The sequence below is a fragment of the Loxodonta africana genome, chromosome 15 (genome assembly GCF_030014295.1).
Source record: "Loxodonta africana isolate mLoxAfr1 chromosome 15, mLoxAfr1.hap2, whole genome shotgun sequence".
Classification (NCBI taxonomy): Eukaryota; Metazoa; Chordata; class Mammalia; order Proboscidea; family Elephantidae; genus Loxodonta; species Loxodonta africana.
The window spans coordinates 29,551,483-29,571,421 of record NC_087356.1 but is presented as its reverse complement, the minus strand read 5'-3'; the positions used below and the strand labels follow the sequence as shown (position 1 = coordinate 29,571,421).

Genomic DNA, 19,939 nt, shown 5'->3' with positions numbered 1-19,939 from the left:
CATGGCTGGGATCCTAGCACAGGCAGCTCTGATCCTCTCCTCGGAACTTTGCCAATTCCTAGCCGTAGGAGCCAGGGAAAACAATTTTATCACAGAAGGGTTTATGAGCTGGAGCAGCGGCTCCGCAGGGAGCCGGCGGCACACAGAGTCAGGGGGCCGCCAGGGAAAGGCCAGTCTAAGTGTGCACCGGGATGCGCCCAGCAACGCGCAGGAGCCCTGCGACCCTGGCCTGGAGCGCGGCTCCGCCACCTTCTCCTTTTCACAATTCCCCACCCTGTAGAAATGAGGCTGCTGGGACATCTACGGGTTCCAGACCTATCGCGTCTCCGGGTGGGGGTGGAGGGCGCAGGAGGAGGGGCACACGGGGCTCTGGCCCAGTGCGGGGGGCGGGTCCGAGGCTGGGGGCCCGGATCGGGTGCAGCACACTGGGGCGCAGGAGGCTGCGGAGCCGAGCGCAGCGGGCCCCTGGACCGCCACAGCCCTGCCCGCCATGAGTTCTAGAACCGAACCCCGAGTACCCCGGACACCTTTCAGCATCGCTGACATCCTAGGCCCGCGCATGGTCCCCCGGACACCACTGGCGTCGCAGCTCCCAGAGTCGGGTCCTGGTCCCACATCGCCGCTGTGCGCGCTGGAGGAGCTGACGAGTAAAACTTTCCGCGGACTCGACGGAAGCGTCCCGCAACCTTCTGAAGGTACAGCGACTCCCCATCTCTCTTCTCCTGGTCCCCGATCTCGAACCTTCGTCCATCCCGGCCCTGCCACCCTAATCCTCCCCCTGCTCCCAGTCCACATGCCAGGACTCGCCTCCTAAGGGCCAAGCCCTTCATCTCTCCTCTGTTAGTACCCTGGAACCACAGCCGCTCCTGGAGGCCGCCAGCGCCGCGGCGAAGGACCGTGCTGTAGAAAACTGAGCGACCCGTAGGTTCGTTCGCTGTAGGCGAGGCAATCGCGACAGAGAAAGGCCTGAGAGAAGACAAAAGGCCTGAGCCGCAGGCGGTAAACAAGCGAGCCAGGGCAAGGGCGGCGCAAAAAGCGTCGGGAGGCGAGGTTCCAGCCTCTCCTGGCGGCCAGGCTCGGTGCCGAGTCGCTCTCTTCTCAAGGCGGCGCAAGGAACAGGTCTTGGGCGCGGCGTGGGCCCGGGCTCCGCGCTTCGCCTTTCCTTGCCCTTTGTACCCCCACTGTCTCCCTTTTGGGCTTGAGGAGGGGGCACCGGTGTCACTAACGAAGTGGCCGGCATAGCATGACCCTCGAGGCTTAGGAAGGGCATGATCCGATTCCTGCTACCTTCGCCATAACGGGTCAGCTACCTCTACACTGACCTCGGCCGGCTCCCGCCCCTGGTGCAGCCCCCAGCAGATAGGCCGGCTCAGTCGGGGGTCCGGAAGGCGCCCCCCCCCCAGACGACCTCAACCTGCTTCGGGCCTCTGCTGACCAATTCTGACCACCTCCCATCCTTCCCTCCCTCACCCGCCATCCGCAAGCCGCCCTCAGGCTGCTGCCTTCGATACCCTAGCCCCTCTGCGCCGGTCTCCTCTGACCCCAGCTTGACCCCTGCGCGGTCGGGTTAGGTACCTCAGTTCTGGCTCCAGCACACCTCCCCTGGCCCACCTTGGCATGGCCTCACCCCCAGCTTTTCGTCCTGAGCCCTAGCCTGATTCCCGCCGGCCAGAGGCTGACCTTCGCCCTCCCTCTGTAGGCCGCCCCGCTCCGGGCGCGCTGAGCCCGGGCCCAGTGGGCCGCAAACGGCGCAAGTCACGCACGGCGTTCACGGCGCAGCAGGTGCTGGAGCTGGAGCGGCGCTTCGTCTTCCAGAAGTACCTGGCGCCGTCCGAGCGCGACGGGCTGGCTGCGCGACTGGGCCTGGCAAACGCGCAGGTCGTCACGTGGTTCCAGAACCGGCGCGCCAAGCTCAAGCGCGACCTGGAGGAGATGCGCGCCGACGTGGCCTCCCTGCGCGCGCTGTCCCCGGGAATCGTGCACCTCTTCACGCTGCGGGACGGTGCCCCAAGCCCCGGCCCGGCCCCTCCTGACCCCGGACCACACCTGTCTGATGAGGAGGTACAGGTGGACAATTGAAGGCAAAGCTGCCGCGAGCCCTAGGCTCTGGGACCCCGGACTCCTCTTCGCTGCGCTCCGCGTCATGTCTGCGCTCTGGGGTGAGGGGAAGGGGGTCGCCCTCGGCCTCCTCCGGCCTCAGTCCAGGCGCTGGCCTTCACCAGTTGTTGAGAATAAAGCCGAGACTCTGCCGCACGTTGCCTCGGTCCCGGCGCCCGAAGCCAGTAAAAGCAAAACCTGGTGATTATTGTGGGAAAGTCCGCGTTTGACACGATGCCAAACACTTTAAACGCGATGATTTGCTTAACCCTCGTGAACAAAACCAAACCCGTTGTTGGGGAGTCGATTCCGACTCATTGGTGGCCCTGTAGAACAGAGCAGAACTAAGGCTGTAAATCTTTAGGGGAGCAGACTGCCACATCTTCCTCACCGCCCAGCGGCTGCTGGGTTGAAACCACCGGGAGGCTAGAAGCCAAGCTCTTAACCACTGCCCCTCCAGGGCTCCTTCTTAACCCTCATAGCAACCCTATAAGGAAGGTGATATAATTATGCCCATTTTGCAAAGGAACAACTCTGAGGTCAGGATTTGAACCCAGGCGTCCAGCCCAGCCAGCCTTCAGAGACGGTGCTTGTCAGCTCTCTACTTAGGAGATGGAGACGTACTGTCGAGGGAAGGAAGGTGGAACTCTGGTTGTTCCTGCGGGCGACCTCTCCACTTTGGTCACAAAACTCCACCGGGCCTTTGATCCGCCTCCGCTTGGGATACCTCCTGCATAACCTCAGGGCCTGTCCTGGAGCGGCGCCTCACGCCTCTTTTCTCCTTGCCCCACCTTTGTCTATTTATTAACGGGAGTCCGGACCCTTCTCCCCGCTCCGCCGAAAGGACCCTACGCTGAGACACAAGCAGAATGATAGGCACACCCCTCCTTCAGGTACCTCCTGGACCTCCGCGCCTGGGTCACAAATGTTCCCACCATTATGGTGGAGACAGCGGGAGAGTGGAAAGGCCCGACCTGTTTAGGCGGAGCTTGGAGTAGCAACCTTGCTGGTGGAGACACCAGCCTAGCTCCACAGGCAGACACTTCTGAGATTCATTTATTCCACTGGTGATTAATCACCCTCCTACCATGTGATTGGGGCCCTGGTGGCGCAGTGGTTAAGAGATCAGGCTGCTAACCAAAAGGCTGGTAGTTTGAATCCTCCACCCGCTCCTTGGTAACCCTATGAGGCTATTCTACTCTGTTCTATCCAGTTGGTATAGAGATGCTATGAGTTGGAATCCACACCAGGGTCAACTTTTTTTTTTTTTTTTTTACAGTGTTAATGAGGAGGGAAGAGAACACTAGGTAGCTACAGGATGCTGTCTTCCCTCATTCCTGGCTGTCCTGTGAGCCTTCAGGAGACAGTGCTGAGGCTGGGTCTGCTTCCCACTTTCCCTTTCAGTCCAGTCTGCCCTCCTCAAACCTTGCCTGCCTCTGCTCACTTCTCTCTTTTATATCCCAAAGGAAATTGGCTCAAGACACAATCCAGTCTTGTAGATGGAGTCCTGCCTCATTAGCATAACTGCCCCCAACCCCACCTCATTAACATCATAGAGGTAGGATTTACAGCATTCATGAAAGTCATATCAGATGACAAAATGGTGGACAATCATGCAATACTGGGAATCATGGCCTGGCCAAATTAATACACATTTTTGGGAAGGGACACAATTCAATCCATAACACCCATCTCTCTCTGCTTGCTCGCCTGCTTATTTAATCTCTTTTACATCTTAAAGAGATTGACTCAAGACATACCCTACACTAATCCTGCCTCATTAACATAACAGAGACAGCTCGTTCCCAAAAGGGTTTATAACCAAAGGCATAAAGGTTAGGATTTATAACACATATTTTGGGGGGACACAATCCATGACAATGTCCTTCTCCAGGGACTGGTCCCTCCTGATAACATGTCCAAAGTACGTGAGATGAAGTCTCACCATCGTTGCTTCTAAGGAGCATTCTGGCTGTACTTCTTCTAAAACAGATTAGTTCCTTCTTCTGGCAGTCCGTGGTATATTCAAAATTCTTCACCAACACCGTAATTCAAAGGCGTCAATTCTTCTTAGGTCTTCGTTATTCATTGTTCAGTTTTCTCGTGCATATGAGGCGATTGAAAATACCACCGTTTGTGTCAGGTGCACCTTAGTCCTCAAGGTGAAATCTTTGTTTTTAAGACTTGAAAGAGGTCTTTAGCAGAAGATTTGTCCAATGCAATGTGTCTTTTGATTTCTTGACTGCTGGTTGCATGGGCATTGATTGTGGATTCAAGTAAAATGAAATCCTTAAATCTTTTCCCCGTTTTTCCTGACTTTGCTTATTGGTCCAGTTGTGAGGATTTTTGTTTTCTTTATGTTAATGTAATCCAAACTGTCTTTTGATTTTCATCAGTAAGTGCTTCAAGTCCTCTTTGCTTTCAGCAAGCAATGTTGTGTCATCTGCGTATCTCAGGTTGTTAATGAGTCTTTCTCCAATTCTGATGCCACATGCTTCTTCATGTAGTCCAGCTTCTTGGATTATTTGTTCACCATACGGCTTGAACAAGTATGGTAAAAGGATATAACCACCACTTTTTTTTTTTTTTTGTCTGTCAGTTTGTCATACTGTGGTGGCTTTCGTGTTGCTGTGATGCTGGAAGCTATGCCACTGGTATTACAAATACCAGCAGAGTTATCCATGGTGGACTGGTTTCAGCGCAGCTTCCAGAGTAAGACTGGGAAGAAGGGCCTGGCTATCTACTTCTGAAAAAATTGGCCGGTGAAAACCTTATGGCTAGCAGACCTCTCATGGAGTTACACAACTATCTCTCCTCTGCCCTAACTCCCAATCAGGTATAAGCAAAGAATTCCTAAAGTATGTACTTCTAGTTAGAAAGATAGAGTTCAGTCAAGTTCATTGGCTTCGAGCCATAACCCCCACCCACTTGAGGTTTCCAGAATTCTAACCCAGCACTACCTTTTTTTAAAAAACATTTTATTGTTTTCAGTGAAAGTTTACACAGCAAATTAGGTTCCTGTTTGACAATTTCTACACAAGTTGTTCAGTGACATTAGTTAATTTTTCACAGTGTGTTAGCATTCTCATTAGTTGTGTTCTGTTTGTTCTATTTCCAGTACTCTAATTTCCCTGCTCCCTTGTCTTCTCGTCTTTGCTTTAGAGTAGTTGTTGTTGGCCTTTTGGCCTCATAGATGATTTTTTAATGGAGCCCTGTACTAATGAGTAATATCCTTTGTGTTCCAATCCATTATTTCACTGAAACGTGACCTCAGGTGATAGTTTCAGTTCAAGGTTTAAACAGTATCTTAGGGTGATAGTCTCAGGGAGTCTTCTAGTCTCAACTGGTCCAGTAAGTCTGGACTTCTTAAGAATTTGAGTTCTGTGTTTTTCTCCCGTTCTATCCAGGTCCATCTATTGTGACCCTGATCAGAACGGTCGGTAGTGGTAGCTGGGCACCATCTAGTTCTTCCGGTATCAGGGCAGCACTGCTGCCTCTTGTAATGAATCCTTGGATAAACAAAACTTAAACCTATTCAACCAAAACGGCCTCTGATTGGGTGTCTTCTGTTAGATCCTAGAGTAGTAGTTCTCAAATGTTAGGGTGCATCAGAATCACCTGGAGGGCTCATTAAAACACAGTTTGCTGGGCTCCACTTTCTGATTTAGAGGGTCTGGCGTGGGGTCTGAGAATTTGTAACAGGTTCCTGGGTTATGCTGATGCTGTTGATCCAGGGACCCCACTTTGAGAACCACAGTCTAGGACCTCTGTATTTTGTGAATTTAAGCAGCAATTCACTCATATCCCTGTCTTCCCACTGTGGGAATAATGAATACGGATGATAGTTGCACATAAAAATAAGTTTATTTAGCACCCGCTATGTACCAGATACTTGGTAGGGGCTATCTCACATTTTCAATCCTCACAACAGCCCTGTGAGGTAGGGATTGCCCCCCATTTTACAGGCGAGGGAAAAGAAGCTCACATGTTAAAAGACCTGCCCAAGGTGACCCAGGTAGTAAATGGCAGACTCCAAAGCTGGTGTTTATCCTGCCACACAGTATTTAAAAGGCCTGCACCATAAAACAATAAATAAAGGAGGTATTTCACCACCTCTTATACCTTTTTTATCTCCAGATGTGAATAGTGTTGAGCAAGACCCACAGGGCAGCAAGAATCATTTATCCTAGCGAATGGCCTTTTCGGGAAAGGCATTCTGGCAGGGCTTAAAAGTCCCTGCAGAGCCACATGTAAACAAGCTAGAAGTCCCAGGCTGGGTAAGGAAGAAACCAGCCAAGGGCAGCTGCCAGGATCTCAGAGGAGAAACCAAAAGAAGACCAGGATTCTTACACAGGACATGGAGAATTATACCCTTCTCTGGGGCAGTGGTCCTTGGTAGAAAACCCAGAAGTAACTTCACATGGGGGAGGTCTACAGGGCAGTCACAATGCCCAGTGCATTTCCCCAATGGAGGAGGGGAGTGGCAGAGGTAGCAGCAGCCCAGGCACCTGTGGAGACCCCTTTCTGTGGGGCGAGCCAGCAGTGGGGAATGTCATCTATGGGCTCTGCCTACTTCCTCAGGGGGATCCTTTAGCAGTGGGAGGCGGGGAGCATCAGACCATTGGCAAAGGAGAGGTCAGAGTGTGCCCAGCCATGTGGACAGGAAATAGGGCATGAGGAGTTGGGAGCATACTGGGGACTGGGGCTGGAGAGCAAGCACTGGGGTTAGGAAGAGGCTGAGCATTCACTGAGCTGAAGGCTGGGGCTCGGGCCTTATTCACCACTGTGACCCCACTCATCAGCACAAAGCGCTGGCTGGTGAATGAATCTTCTGGGACCAAGAAGCTGATCGTGCCCCAAATGCCTCCTTGCTGGGTCTGTGATAGTCTGAAAAACAGAACTTTTGTACAGGTCTCTTCTTTAGTCTTGGGTTTTATTTTTTTCCTACTTCTCCTAGAAGAAGTCATCCGCTTGAGAACCAGAGAGGCTCTTTCAGTGGACGCGGGGCTCTTTTCACTCATCAGGAGGTTCTATGTTGCAAGAGGAACAACTGCAAAGGTTGTCCTTCACTATGGCTTTAGAGTACTAGGTCTCAAAATATGCAGTGAGCCACCACCACACAGGTGTCCCCATCCTGTGAGATGTACACATGGCCTTGCCGTGAAGGATGAACAGGTCGTCCCTCACCTGGCCTGAGGCAGACGCTGGCACCCAAGCCCCAGGATGCCCCTTCCCTTTGAGGGATGGTGGAGATGGAGAGGATGGGGTCCTCTCCTCTGAGCCTGGGGGAGGGGCCAATTAGGATGGCCCAAGTGTCGTGGGGGATAATGTGACGGTGGAGACAGAAGGCCAGGGGCCCTGGGAGCAATGATTCGAGGGGGCCTGAGGGAGAGTAGGCCTGGGGCCCCTGGCTCAGCACGTGGAAGTGGCTGAGGGAGCCCAGCTGATAGAGGTGGTGCGTGGCTTCCTCTTCGCTGATGCTGCTGAGAATGGAGAAGGAAGGGCACGTGATACTCTTTTCAAGCAGCACGGCCCACACCCCTCACCCCACCCATTCTTGTCCTCCCTCGCCCATCTGAGGCAGAAGGTGCCACTGGTTGGCGTTGCAATCCCAGCCAATTTTCCCTGCTGCTGCCATGGCACAAGAGTGGGCCTGGCTCTCTTACCAGTTGAAGGAGGCAAAAGTGGAGCTCCCGAGCTGCATCCGGCTGGGAGCCACCTCTCAGAGTCTCCTGGAACACAGCAGCTGCCTCCTCAAAGTGCTTTGGTCCCAGAGGGTTTGGGAAGTGGAAAGTGTAAGTGTCAAGGGGTCAAGGAACTTAAAGCTGCCCTTTCCCCAAAGTGGCCCCAGCTCCTCGTACAACTAGGAGTGTGAGACTAGGAGCTTACCCAGAAAATGTCAGTGCAGGCCCAATCCCAGCCCATTCCATCCAAGTCCTTCCTCTACTTCCAGCTCCAGACCAATTACCTGCAGTCCCATCAGGGCCTTGCCCAGGCGGAAGAGGCCCCGGGGCCAGCCGGGACAAAGGGTAAGGGCCACCTGGGCATCCGCCAGGGCACACGCCAGCTGACCCAGCCGTTCATGGCAGAAGGAGCGGTTTCCAAATAACCTGACAGAAAGTGCCCAAGGTCAGGGTCCTGAACACCCGGCCTTCCCTTACCTCTCAGCACAGTAGCCAGGTCCCCACCTACCGGTGATCCTGGGGATTGAGCTTCAAGGCCTGAGTGAAGAGGGCCACAGCCTCATGGTAGAAACCATCTTGGGCAAAACTGTTACCCAGCTCTGGGGAGGAGAGACAGTGGTAAGGATCAGATGGGGTGACCCTAGGGAGGGTAGGGTGAGGGGGAGAGAAAGAGTCTCACTTGCCAGCTCTTGGCTCTGCTGTAAGGCAGCTGCCAGCAGTCTTGGAGATGCCTAGGGATAGGGAACAAAGTCAAGCAGGCCTTGGGGCCCCTGCTTCCGCAAATCCTTCTCCTTTGTTCCAACAGCTAATTTGCAGTTGCGTCACTCATCTCATGTAATTCTCACAACACCCTTGCAAGATGGTATCGGGCCTATCTTCTGCAGGGTTAGGGCAACAGTCATGGAGGTTGGCTGCAGGTCACCTGACCCTAGGGCCAGAGAACTCCTACTGGATGCCCCCTGGACCCTCAGGTCATGTGACTTCCCAGAACGTTCCGGCACTCCTTCCACTGGTTCCAGCTGAGGATCTCCCACCCACCTCACCTCAGCCTTAGGACTCTGCCTGGGGCTGTCTTCTCTTGGAGGGCTCCCTTTGTTGTGGCCCATCTTCTCCTGGGGGCCCTGGCTCCTGCGTTGGGGCTCCTGGCTCAGTCCTTTGTTTCTTGGGGCACTGGAGGGCCAATCCCCAACCTTGCGCAAAGCTAGGGACACAAAAGTGCTAGACAGATCCAGTGAGTCCTGTGGGCAGAAAGGAAAGTTTGGGGTGGGTGTGGGATGAAGGACATCCTAGAGTGGTGGGAGAAGAGGGTAGGAAAAGGGAAGGAAGGGGGCTCTCACCGCTTCCTCACCACACTGTCCCTGAGTTGAGTTCCCGGGGCTGGATGGGGGGCTCCCATCCCCATTGGGGGTGGCCTCGGCCTGGAAGGAAGGTGGTCAGGTACAGAGTTGGGATCATCTTGAACCGCTGCCTTCTCAGCCCCACCTTCCTGGCCCTCAGTGCTCTTACCACCTGCCTGGAGACACTCACATTGGCCTCCCCACTGTCCTGCTCCAAGCGCTCCTGCAGCTTTCGTTCCTTCTGACGCTGTGACGACGATGATGATGATATAGTTTCAGCACTTACTAAATGTAACGTACTGGCTAAGAGTTTCCATACACTATCACATTTAATTCTCGTAACTCCAAGGTAGGTATTACCATTATTACCCTCATTTTATAGGTTTTAAAAAAAAAAAGACAAGAGTCACCAGCCAGAGGTCTCCCAGTAAGGAGAGAGGCAGGTTCCAGCCCAGGTAGTATAGTGGACTCCAGAGCCCATGCTGGAACCACCCTATCATATGGCCTCTGGGGAGACCTGCAGTCCCTGAGCCCAGGGGCCCTCCTGGCAAAGGATCCACTGCAGGCCACTTCGAGCTCTTTCCTGTATTCTCACAAGGTATCCTCTTCCATCCCCCACCCCTCTCCTCCCACTCCTTCAGCCTTCCAGGCACCTTCTTCTTCAGTCGTTTCTTCTCTGCTTTCTGCTTCTCACGCTCCTCCTCAGCCACCAGCTCCTCAGCTAGGCGATTAGCTTCCTAAAGGAGGAAGGGCAGGTGACAGGAATAAAGAGAGAGGGAGAATGAAATAGAAACCAAAAGGGAAGCAACAGGTATGGAAAGGACTTGAAAGGTAGAGATTAGGGGAGAATATAGGGATGGGAACATGGGGATTGAAAGAACGGGGGGACGTGAAGCCCCTCCTGAAAGTCTCACCTCTTCAGTCACCAGGAGCTTCTGGGGCATGACCACCTGAAGGAGGCTGTCTGAGTCACCAGGGAAGGATGCAGGGGCAGAGTTGGCTTGAGGGCAGGGCTTAGACTCCTGGGGAGAAGACAGAAAGGACTTTCGGAGACCGCAGTAGGTGCCCAGTCCCTCAGCCCCCTTGCCCCTGTCACACTGTCCAGCCGTTTTCTCCTCATCACAGAAGTAGTTCAGGAGGTAATCTGTTAGGAGGAAGAAAGAGAAGGGAAAAAAAGAAGGCCATCAGAGCAGGGAGCACCTGAGGGCCAGCCCACCCCAGGGTACCAGCCTTGATCCTGGGCCAGCCCCCTTCACTGCCCACCATGATGCCACAGCTGCAGCCGCCTGCTGCTTTTATCCACATAGATCTGGTGCAGGCCCTGGGGATCACTCTCCACAAGCTGCTGAAGAAACTCCGCTATGTCCTGGGGAGGAGAGAGGGGAGGCTGGTGTTTAGGGAAACTCTGGGAGAGGGCAAGGGGCTTGGCTGGGTTCACCTCTCCACTATGGCAGCCACAAACCAGCCACCCAGCCCAGAGAGCTTCACCTAGCTCTGACCTCCCCCACCTCAGCCCCTCAGGATCTTCTGCACCCGGATTTTATGGTGTATCACCTTCCTTCCCTGCTTTCTGTCTTCCCAAGGGTTCAGCATGGCACGTAGCCTTCTCCACCATCTGGCATTTTCTCTCTTGACCTGCCACTAGGCCAGCTACACGGAGTCCCCTGGGATAGAGCCCTCTTACCAGCTCTTCAAGCTCCACTTGTCATATTCCTGAAGCCCCCATATAACCCACCTAAACAAGTGCAGCGGTTCCTGGCTGGTCTCTCCCCTGCACTTCATCTCTACATGAACTTCATAAAACCCAGCTCACAGCAATTACTCCCCAGCTCAAAAACTGCCAGTAATCCTCCATTGCCAGGTTAATGGGCTGGATGAAATCTAGCTCCTCAGCCTTGAATTTGGAGCCTTCCAAAGATCTTCTTGGCTGACTTTTCCAACCTTCTCTTATAATCCTCCTCTGCTTAGCTGCCTTTCTCCTTCCAACACCAGGCTCTTCCCAGTCTTGGGGCCTTCCCCTAGCTACCCTTGGATCCCTTTTGGCTGTGACTTCACCACATCTTGTTCTACCTTCAAGGACTGATTCAAAGCCCCTTTCCCTTCAAAGCCTTCCCAAACCCTCTGATCTCCAATTACTTCTGCCCTCTCTGAACCAAGCTGTGCTTACGTAGTCTGGATGGTACAATCAGAACCTTACTATTCATTGCTTTTTATTGCCGTCTTAATTGGTGGGGCAGCATGGAACTGGAAAGAGTGCTATATTGGAGTGCAGCCACTTGCATCCTAGGTTTGGCTCTGCTACTCCCTAGCTGTGTTATTCTGCGACAACTTGCTTAACTCTCTAGGCCTCAGCTTCCTCATCTGTAAAATGAGGCAGGGCTCTTCAGGGCCTGGCCCACACATTCTGTGGTTCTGATGAGAGTCATTTCCTCAGCGGAAGTGTTGGAGGGCAAGACTCATCATGTTCTTATGTGGCCTAATTAGGTGAAGAAACAGCAGACACTCAGTAGGTGGTTGGCTGACTGAGAAGCTTAGAAGCCACATGAAACTCCAGGCTGCTACGATAATCTATACGCAACACTCTCAGATCACTAAGGTACAATAAACTTTCAGAACAATTTTAGATCCAGGGCTGCCCTCAGGAGATGGTCCTGTTTCAACAGCATCTTCATTTAGAATGTTGGGCGCTTTTGTCAAGTCTTATTCTCAAATTCAGTTTCCTGGTGGGTTTGTCTCAACTTTTTGCCCAAACACAGTCTATGTTACTATCTTACTTCACTCTATGGCATTCATAACCTGGCCCTCCAATACCTTCCTGAATCATCTCCTACCCTCTCATCACCTTCCTTTGCAGTTCCTAAAACACATCAAGTGTGCTCCCATCTTAGGGCTTTTGCATTCTCCTGTTATTTTCTCTGCCTGGAATGCTCTTTCCCCAGTAAATGGCTTACTCCTTCGTCTCCTGCAGATTCTACTTAAATGCCTCCTCAGGGAGGCCTTCTCTAACCATCCCTTTTAAAAACAGCAACCTCCCAACTCCACTCAGCACTCCCTATCTTATTTTGCCCTTGCTTTCCTACCCTCCCCCCCGCCCCAGATTTGACATACTGTGTTGTTTGTTTGTTGACTGGCTGCGACGAATTGCTTAACTCTCTGGACCTCAGCTTTCTCATCTATAAAACGAGGCAGGGCTCTTCAGGGCCTGGCCCACACTTACTAATACTTTTAATTCATTGAATGCAGGATTTTTTTGTCTGTCTTACTGCTTTCTTCCCAATGCCTAGAACAGTGTTTGGTATGTAGCAGATGCTCAGATGTGTGTGTTGAATGACTAGACAGAGGCAGAGAGATTGGTGAAGAGGCTATTCTAATAGAGGTAAAGCCAAGGACCAGTGTTCTCAAATATCTCATGTGACCAAGTGAGTTCGGACTTTATCCTGTCAATGGTGGGAGTTGACCTGATTTGGGGAGTGAAAAGCTCAAATGAAATAGTACTGGGGAAGAAGATGAGTCTTGGGGTAGAAATGATTAGTTAGCAGGCCATTACAACCAATCAGGCCAAAGAGAATGAGTCCCTCAACTAAGGCAGTGGCAGATGGAGCTGGAATGAATTTGAGATATTTCAGGAGATTTTAGTGCCTGATTAAACGTGTGTAGTAAAGGAAGGAAAAGATTACAGAGTGATTCTCAGATTTCTGGATTAAGCAACTGGATGGAAGTTTGTGTTATTAACCAAAATGAAAATTAGGAGAAAAGCAAAGAATGTGCAAAGATGAATAATTAATTTCTGAGTTTCTTGAGTTTAAAGTTTTAAAAGAAATGTCCAAGAAGCAGGTGGAAGTATAGCTTCTCAGTGCTCTCAAACTATCCCTCCTGTTGTCCACTTGAGGACATCCAAACCCCTGTACCAGACAAGGACTTTCAAGCCACTTGGTGCCTCTATTCCAGCCCCATCTCTTAAACTGCCCCAACCAAACCCTCCACTTCGATCCCACTTCAGTGTGTTCTCTTAACTTTTCCTTTTCTCAGTGTCTTTACTCACACTGTCCCCTCTGTCCATTCTGTTTTTCCCTAAGAAACTCCTACCCACCCCACTACCCTCAACTCAGGCCTTCGTTTGTCCTATCCAGCCCACTTCCAGCATTTATCCTGACAGCAGTCCTCTGTCCCCGCCCGTGCCCCCACTCCTTACAGTGCTCCTCCAGGGAAGGGCCTGAGGCTATGCCACCCCCAAACCTCCAGAGCCCAGCGCAGGACTCAGCACAGGCTGGAGGAAAAGAGGCTTGACAGAGATAAACAGGGCTGAGGGAAGCTGGGAGTCCCTTTTACCTCTTCACCGTAGTCCTCAGGACAGAATTCCTTACAGAGTTTAGGGACGGCAGAGACTCCCAGCGGGCAGCCAGACTGCAGAGGACAGTCTACAGGAAAGGAGGGCGGCGCCGCGTGTCAGGGGGCTCTGGTTCGAAGCCAGAGCCCACCGCGTGAAACTTAAAATCCTGTTGAAACTGTCCACAGGTAGACTCAGGTAGGCCCACTTTGCCCTCCTAGACCCCCTCCCGTCTTTGACTCCCGCTCACCTAGCTGGATCCGCCCCACAGTCTTCGGAATCCGCTCCATCTCCTGTCAGCAGTGACCCGAAAGTGAAAGATAATCTGTTTGACATCGACCAAAGGGCAGGGTGGAACAGAGTAGGTGGCCATCTTTGTTATGGGCAGAAGCCTCTGATTACGGAGCCCGAGAGAGTTCATGACAGTTCCGGACGCTTCCCCGCAAGAGACAAGAGCTCTAGGGATGGGGCGGAGTCCCGGCTACGGCGGGCGTTGGGCCGTGCCTGGAAGCGGAAATCGTTAGGTCCGTTCTGGACCCGCCTTCCGATGGCCCAGGCGTCTCGCTCGGGTGGCCTTCTGCCTCCGCTCTCTACCGTGCCGCCGCTGTGGGTGCAACCTGGGGGTGCTGGGGAGGAGCCGTGGGAGGGAAGGCGGGCGGGCGCCCTCCCGGGGGAGGTTCGCGGCTGGCGGGGGCTGCCGGTTGCCGAGAGCATCCCCTGCCTGGACCCGCGACCAGGCGCAGCGCCGGGAGGGCAGCCGTGGTGGGCTGGGCCGGCACCCGCGGGCGCGAGGGAGGACGACGCAGCTGGGGCTGCAGACTGGAGGCGGGAGCCGGCAGCGGGCGGCCAGATCCCTCCAGCCCTGCAGCGTCTTCGGGCCGTGTTACTGCGGCTGCACGGTGAGCGGGAGCAGCTCCTCCGGGCCCGCGACTGCGCCCGTCACCTGCAGGCGGCCGTGCGCCTCCTGTGGACCCTAAGTCCCGGCACACCATCGCTCGGCCCCAGCCCTTTGCTCCAGCTTTGTAGAGACGTGCTGCCTTACGCTTCCCGAGGGGCCGTCCTGCGGACCCGGCCTCTTGAGGCCCTCGAGCCGCTGCTCTTGACGCGTCTCGTAGGACTAGCCACCCAGCGCCTGGATGCTGCTATCGAAATGCAGCTTCGCGTTCTGGGCCGGGCGCCCTCCAGCCCGGGCCTGTCATCTCAACTCTCCGAGCTGCTGCTGGTGCTTCCCGCCTACCATCAGCTACTGGCAAAAGCCAGGAGCCACGTCCCAGGGGTAGCGCGCCCCTTTACCCCGGCCCGAGTGCTCCGCCTCCTGGCGGGGGAACGAGGTTGCCAGGTAGCAGGTCGGCTGGACGAGGCGCTCAGCGGATCAGGCTTGCGGGACCAGCTTCGCAGACAGTGCCAAGAGGAGCGGGAGCTGCTGCCAGGGCTGCTGGGGCTGGTGGAGGGCGTGGCGGGTTCATCCAGCAGTGGACTGGGGCTTGGAGGGGCTGGGGCCCTGTGGAGCCAGTATTGGACCCTGCTGTGGGCGGCCTGTGCTCAGAGTCTGGACCTGAAGCTGGGACCTTGGAAGGACCTTAGGGCAGCAGCACAACAGCTGAGTCAGGCACTGGGTCAGGGTGAGTGATTGGCCTGGGTGGGCGTTTGGGAAGGCTGGGGTTTCTTCCTTATCCCTAGTCAGCTCACTTGTCTGCCAGCCTGGCTACAAAAGCAGGCCCTTTAGATTGAATGTTGATGGGTTTCAGACTATAGTGTCTGAGTTTTCAAGGCAAAGTCTTGCTTTCCGCCCAAGTTATGAGTTTTGGAGGCAGCCTGTTCCCCCTGCTCCCCATCATTGAGTGGGCAGTGGTTGTAGAAAAGAGGCCTTGTTTTCAGGCTCCAGGGTAATTTCTCTCACTAGCATCACTACCTCAGGAGTGTGAGAAGGAGCTGGCTTCTTTGTGCCACAACCTACTTCACCAGTCGCTTATCTGGAGCTGGGACCAAGGTGAGAAGGAAGGGGCACTGAGTGTGTCATGAGTCCCAGGTTGTCCATCCCCTATCAGACCATCCCCCTTCATCCTCAGGCTTCTGCCAGGCCTTGGGATCAGCTCATGGGGATCAGAACAGCCTTCCCCCTTCCTGGGATGGTAGCACGTGCTCTCGAACCACTGAACTTCTGCAACAGCTCTTCCCCCCTCTCTTGGATGCCCTTCAGGAACCCAGGTCAGGGCTGATCCTCTGTAAGCCTCCAGGTGAGATGACGGGCTGGGGCTGGGAGGACAAGAAAATGGTTGAGAATGTCCCCTTTTCCCCCTTTACTCCATTCTGAAGTCTGCCTCCTCCCAAAGATGCATGGCCCCTCAAATACTCACAGACCCCTCAAATACTCTTCTGTTCTCCTCAGGCCCTGCACCCCTTGCCCTCGGGCTCTGTACCCTCCAGACCACCTTGCTCTGGCTCTTGGGAAGAGCTCAGCAGCACTTGGCAGCATGGACCCCAGGCTCTTTCCTGCTCCTGATCCAGAAGGACTTGCCTGTGAGTGACTGGGGAGTCGGGAGGGGAGTGGCCTGGGGTAGGCTAAGACCTTAATCCCTGTTTCTGCCCAAAGCCTCTATTGCATGAGGCACAAGCTCTGTCTAGCCTAGCCTCAGAGGAAAGCTTGGCCCTGGAGGTGGAGCAACAGCTAGGCCTGGAGATCCAGAAGCTGATTTCACAGATCCAGGTGAGAGCAGGAGCCTTGACGGCGGTAATTTAAGACCCTCTTCTGTGCCCAGCTTGGGGGAGAGGGGGTTGGAACATTTCAGAGACTTGGAATCTCCTCGGAGTCTCTGATAAATTTCTTCTCTTGTTCTGTTCATGTTTTATTTATTCTTTGTAACTTTTTATCATGCAAAACTTCAGACCTATACAAAAATGGAGAGGAGTATAGCAGACCCTGTGTTTCCATCACTGAGATTTTAATAGTTATCAACTCATGGTCAATTTTGTTTCATCTATATTTCTCTGTACCCCTAATGATGTCAGGCTGTCATTCTGTGATGTTAACAGCCATTAATGATCATTGCCTAAACCAAAAAACCAAACCCACTGCTGTCGAGTCAATTCTGACTCATAGTGACCCTACAGGACAGAGGAGAACTGCCCTATAGGGTTTCCAAGGAGCAACTGGTGGATTCAAACTGCTAACCTTTTGGTTAGCAACCGAGCTCTTAGATCATTGCCTAGTTCCATTATTTCATTAAGGGTTGCAAAGTGATGCCATTCCAATTCCATTCCTGCTTCATTCGTTAGCTGCATTACTCCTATAAAGAGAAACTTGCCCTCATTATTTGGTGTATTTTGTCTAGAAAAAGCAGGATAAATGATTGAATCTTTCCCCTTACTAGCTTTCAATATAATGCCGCTACTCTTTTTAAAAGTTTAATTTGTATTTTTATTAAAGTAATGCATGTCCATCATTACAAGTGAAATAGTCTTATTTTACAAGGCTTTTAATGAAAAAACTAGCACTTCAATTACCTCCCACTCTACCGCTAATTCCTGTTCCTCAGTGGTAATTTTTTGCCCACTCTTGGCTGTTTCTTCTAATATTTTCTTCTATTTTTATGAATAAAGCTATTGTGCTTCTATTTTAATTTTCCCCCATTTTGCACATTTATCTTTTCCTACTCTGGGAGATGTCTCTCTGGTTTTTGTTTTCTGTCCCTGACAGATTTTTCACTCTTTGCCCGAATAGGGACATGATTTTAGAGTTCAGTCCTTGAGCCTCTGCTCCTTTTCTCTCTACATTCCTGCCCACCCACAGTGCTTTGGTGCCGTGGACTTCCACAGTGGAGCTCTTCTTGGCTTCCAGCATCTGCATTTGCTGGTTGCGGATTTCCACCTTTATTTACTGCTACCTCCTTAAACTCATCATGTGCCAGAGCAGGCTCATCATGAGTAAAGTAGATAGTGATAGTTGTAGAAGCTCTAAGGAGGGAAGCCCATCGTGGCCCTGTGGTCACAGAAGCTCTGCACAGGACCTGTGGCTAGATGGTACTAAGGGTGGGCAAATGGTACTAAGGGTGGGCGGTTCATAGAACCTTGTGGGAATAGTGGGGAGATGACCTGACAGAGCAGAGGCTCCCTCTGTGTATGTAGGGGGGAACTAAGCTGGTTGGCATCAAATTGTGGAGGGCATTGCAGACCAGCCCAAGGGATGTGGGCTTTGTCTCACAAGTGATGGGAACCATTGTTTAAGAGCAGGAGAGGAACAGTGAAGGCAATGACAAATGTTTGATCCAGCTTAGTGGGCCTCCCTTTTGTAGATGATAACCAGGTTGGTACAATTCCTCTCTGTGCATTTCCAGATCATGCAGCCCCTCTCCCTGTCATGTGTTTTTTAACACTGAGGAGTGGAGGGGTGTCTCTCTTTTTAAACTGTTAATGTTCCTATAGAATAAAATTAACCTCAAAGATCTGCCATCTTCTAAACCAAGCTGGGGGACGCAGGGTAATCCTAAGGTAATTGCTCATGGTCTTTTTTGAGTCCAAACCTAGTGGAAAACCCAATGAAAGCTACGGCACTTCTCTTTAGGAAATTTCCAGGATGACACAATTATATTGCATACAGTTCTGGGGTTTGATGGACCCCAGATTAAGCACCTCAGATTTAGAAAGGCATCATAACGTGATAAGTGCCTAACAAATAAGCCCCTTTTACTTTCTCCCTGCCCCACAGCTCCTGCCTGAAGAGTCACTAAGTCTCTTTTCTCAAGAATGTTATAAACAAGCCACACAGGGCTTTGAGCTCTACATGCCACGGGGTCGGTACTGGCGGCTTCGTCTCTGCTCTGGTAACTCATGCCAGCATATCCTTCCAGGGACCCAAGGGGGTAATGGTGTCCCCTCCCCTCAAAACCTTGGCCTTATCCCCCCCCCACCTTCAGTGGACCCACTCCCACCCCAGAAATCCTACTCTTCCACCAAACACTCCATTTAGGGGTTCCTAAATGGGGCTCCGTGTATCTCCATAGCCCTTTCTCTTCCCTCACTCCAGAACTGCCTAGCGTTCCTACTGAGTATGCTGGGTTGGTGGTCCGCACCGTACTGGAGCCTGTGTTACAAGGATTGCAGGGATTGCCACCCAAAGCCCAGGCTCCTGCCCTCGGTCAGGCACTGACAGCCACCCTGGGTGCCTGGCTCGATCATATCCTCACCCACAGGATCCGGTTCAGGTGGGGAGAAAAGGAGACAATGACAGGGGACAATGGCAGGGGGAGAGCAATGGCAGGGGGAGAACTGGAGAAAGGGTCGGAGGGTAAGTGGGGCAGAGTTTGCGGAGGCAGGAGGGTCAGGCAGCAACAATGTACCTTGGCCTTCAGCCTGCAGGGGGCGCTGCAGCTCAGACGGGACTTTGGCGTCGTCCGGGAATTGCTGGAAGAGGAGCAGTGGGGCCTGTCGCCCGACCTTCGCCAGACACTGCTTATGCTCAACATCTTCCAGCAGCTGGATGGGGCCCTGCTATGTTTATTGCAGCAGCCCTTACCCAAAACACGAGTCTACAAGAGACTTCCCTGTTGCTGTGAGTCACTCCCCCTTGCCAACCCCTGGCTCTTCGCCCTGAGGCACTACTTTATTTACCCCGCCCCCAACGCATCCTCACCACTGGTCTGGCTTCAGCATCTCCTCTCAAACCACCTGCTTTCCGCTCTGGCCTCACCAGGTGCTTGTCATGAGGTCCAGACCACGGAATTGCCCGGCAGCAGCCTCAACAGCCTGGAAAGCTTGGAGCCCCCTCTTCGGCCTGCAGCAGCCCCAGCCCAGACAGCTCAGTTGCTAAGCACACTGTGGGGAGGAGGACCTAACCCGGAGGCTTACCTCGTGGGAAATCAGCAGGCCTGGCTTGCCCTGAGGCAGCACCAGCGCCCCCGCTGGCACCTGCCTTTTCTTTCCTGCCTGGGCACTGGTCCTGAACAGTAAGGAGCCTGGGACCAGGAGCTAGGAAGTCAGAGCTCCCCATCTCTAGCTGAAGAAGCTCAGACATCTCGAACTGCATATTAAAGAAACCTGGAACTGGGAGCTCGGGAAAGCATACACAAGCTACTCGGAGCCTGGTACAAGCTAAGAATCCAAGGTCGCTCCAGAGCCAGGAATCCAAAGTAAAGGGCAAAAGCACAGCCTGGAACCTGCGGGTCGGCATCCTTCAGAGACTCAGGCCTGGTTTCCCATCAGTGAAAACATCTCAGGGCCTGAAGCTGAGAGGAGGGCTAGAGGGGTGGATCCTAGGGAACAGGGGAAGGGAACACCAATAGAAAGCAGAGCCTAGATGCCACTTCCTCTTAAGTCCCAGGAGCTAGGCTGAAAACAAAGATAATTCATCAGGAACCACAGAGATGAGATAGGCATTTCTGCACCTGGATCACTCCCAGGGCTGTTACCCTGTACTTCCTTCCCCAGTACTACTTTCAGCCATTCAAGAATTCTGAGCTGTAGGACCATCACGTTTAAGTTTTGGTTACTCAGAGTTC

General features: G+C 53.0%; 3 protein-coding genes across 10 annotated transcripts; 2 read left to right on the top strand and 1 right to left on the bottom strand.

Moving 5' to 3' along the window:
* The first annotated feature begins 415 nt into the window (after positions 1-415).
* Positions 416-6,665, top strand: LBX2 (ladybird homeobox 2). Its single transcript, XM_003413695.3, has 2 exons — positions 416-695; positions 1,700-6,665. The coding sequence occupies exons 1-2, from the start codon at positions 491-493 to the stop codon at positions 2,077-2,079; spliced, it is 585 nt and encodes a 194-aa protein (XP_003413743.1). The 5' UTR covers positions 416-490; the 3' UTR covers positions 2,080-6,665.
* A 295-nt stretch (positions 6,666-6,960) lies between these two features.
* On the bottom strand, positions 6,961-13,861 carry TTC31 (tetratricopeptide repeat domain 31). Of its 5 annotated transcripts, none has more exons than XM_064268760.1 (13): positions 13,696-13,861; positions 13,448-13,536; positions 10,382-10,484; positions 10,033-10,262; positions 9,772-9,855; positions 9,288-9,365; positions 9,119-9,199; positions 8,825-9,019; positions 8,461-8,512; positions 8,290-8,380; positions 8,066-8,207; positions 7,764-7,859; positions 6,961-7,580 (listed from the first exon to the last, which is right to left on the bottom strand). In XM_064268760.1, exons 1-13 carry the CDS (start codon positions 13,733-13,735, stop codon positions 7,281-7,283), a joined length of 1,581 nt encoding a protein of 526 aa, XP_064124830.1. In that variant the 5' UTR covers positions 13,736-13,861; the 3' UTR covers positions 6,961-7,280. The 5 variants fall into 5 exon arrangements, with proteins under 5 accessions (XP_064124830.1, XP_064124831.1, XP_064124832.1 ...); XM_064268761.1 differs by having other exon boundaries at positions 6,961-7,577; XM_064268762.1 differs by having other exon boundaries at positions 9,309-9,365.
* A 5-nt stretch (positions 13,862-13,866) lies between these two features.
* On the top strand, positions 13,867-19,393 carry CCDC142 (coiled-coil domain containing 142). Of its 4 annotated transcripts, XM_003413581.4 has the most exons (9): positions 13,867-15,067; positions 15,349-15,435; positions 15,515-15,682; positions 15,835-15,965; positions 16,039-16,152; positions 18,151-18,265; positions 18,469-18,646; positions 18,794-18,993; positions 19,135-19,393. In XM_003413581.4, the coding sequence occupies exons 1-9, from the start codon at positions 13,993-13,995 to the stop codon at positions 19,389-19,391; spliced, it is 2,325 nt and encodes a 774-aa protein (XP_003413629.1). In that variant the 5' UTR covers positions 13,867-13,992; the 3' UTR covers positions 19,392-19,393. The 4 variants fall into 4 exon arrangements, with proteins under 4 accessions (XP_003413629.1, XP_023408564.1, XP_023408566.1 ...); XM_023552796.2 differs by having other exon boundaries at positions 18,794-19,393; XM_023552798.2 differs by lacking the exon at positions 18,469-18,646 and having other exon boundaries at positions 19,135-19,369.
* The last annotated feature ends 546 nt before the right edge of the window (positions 19,394-19,939 follow it).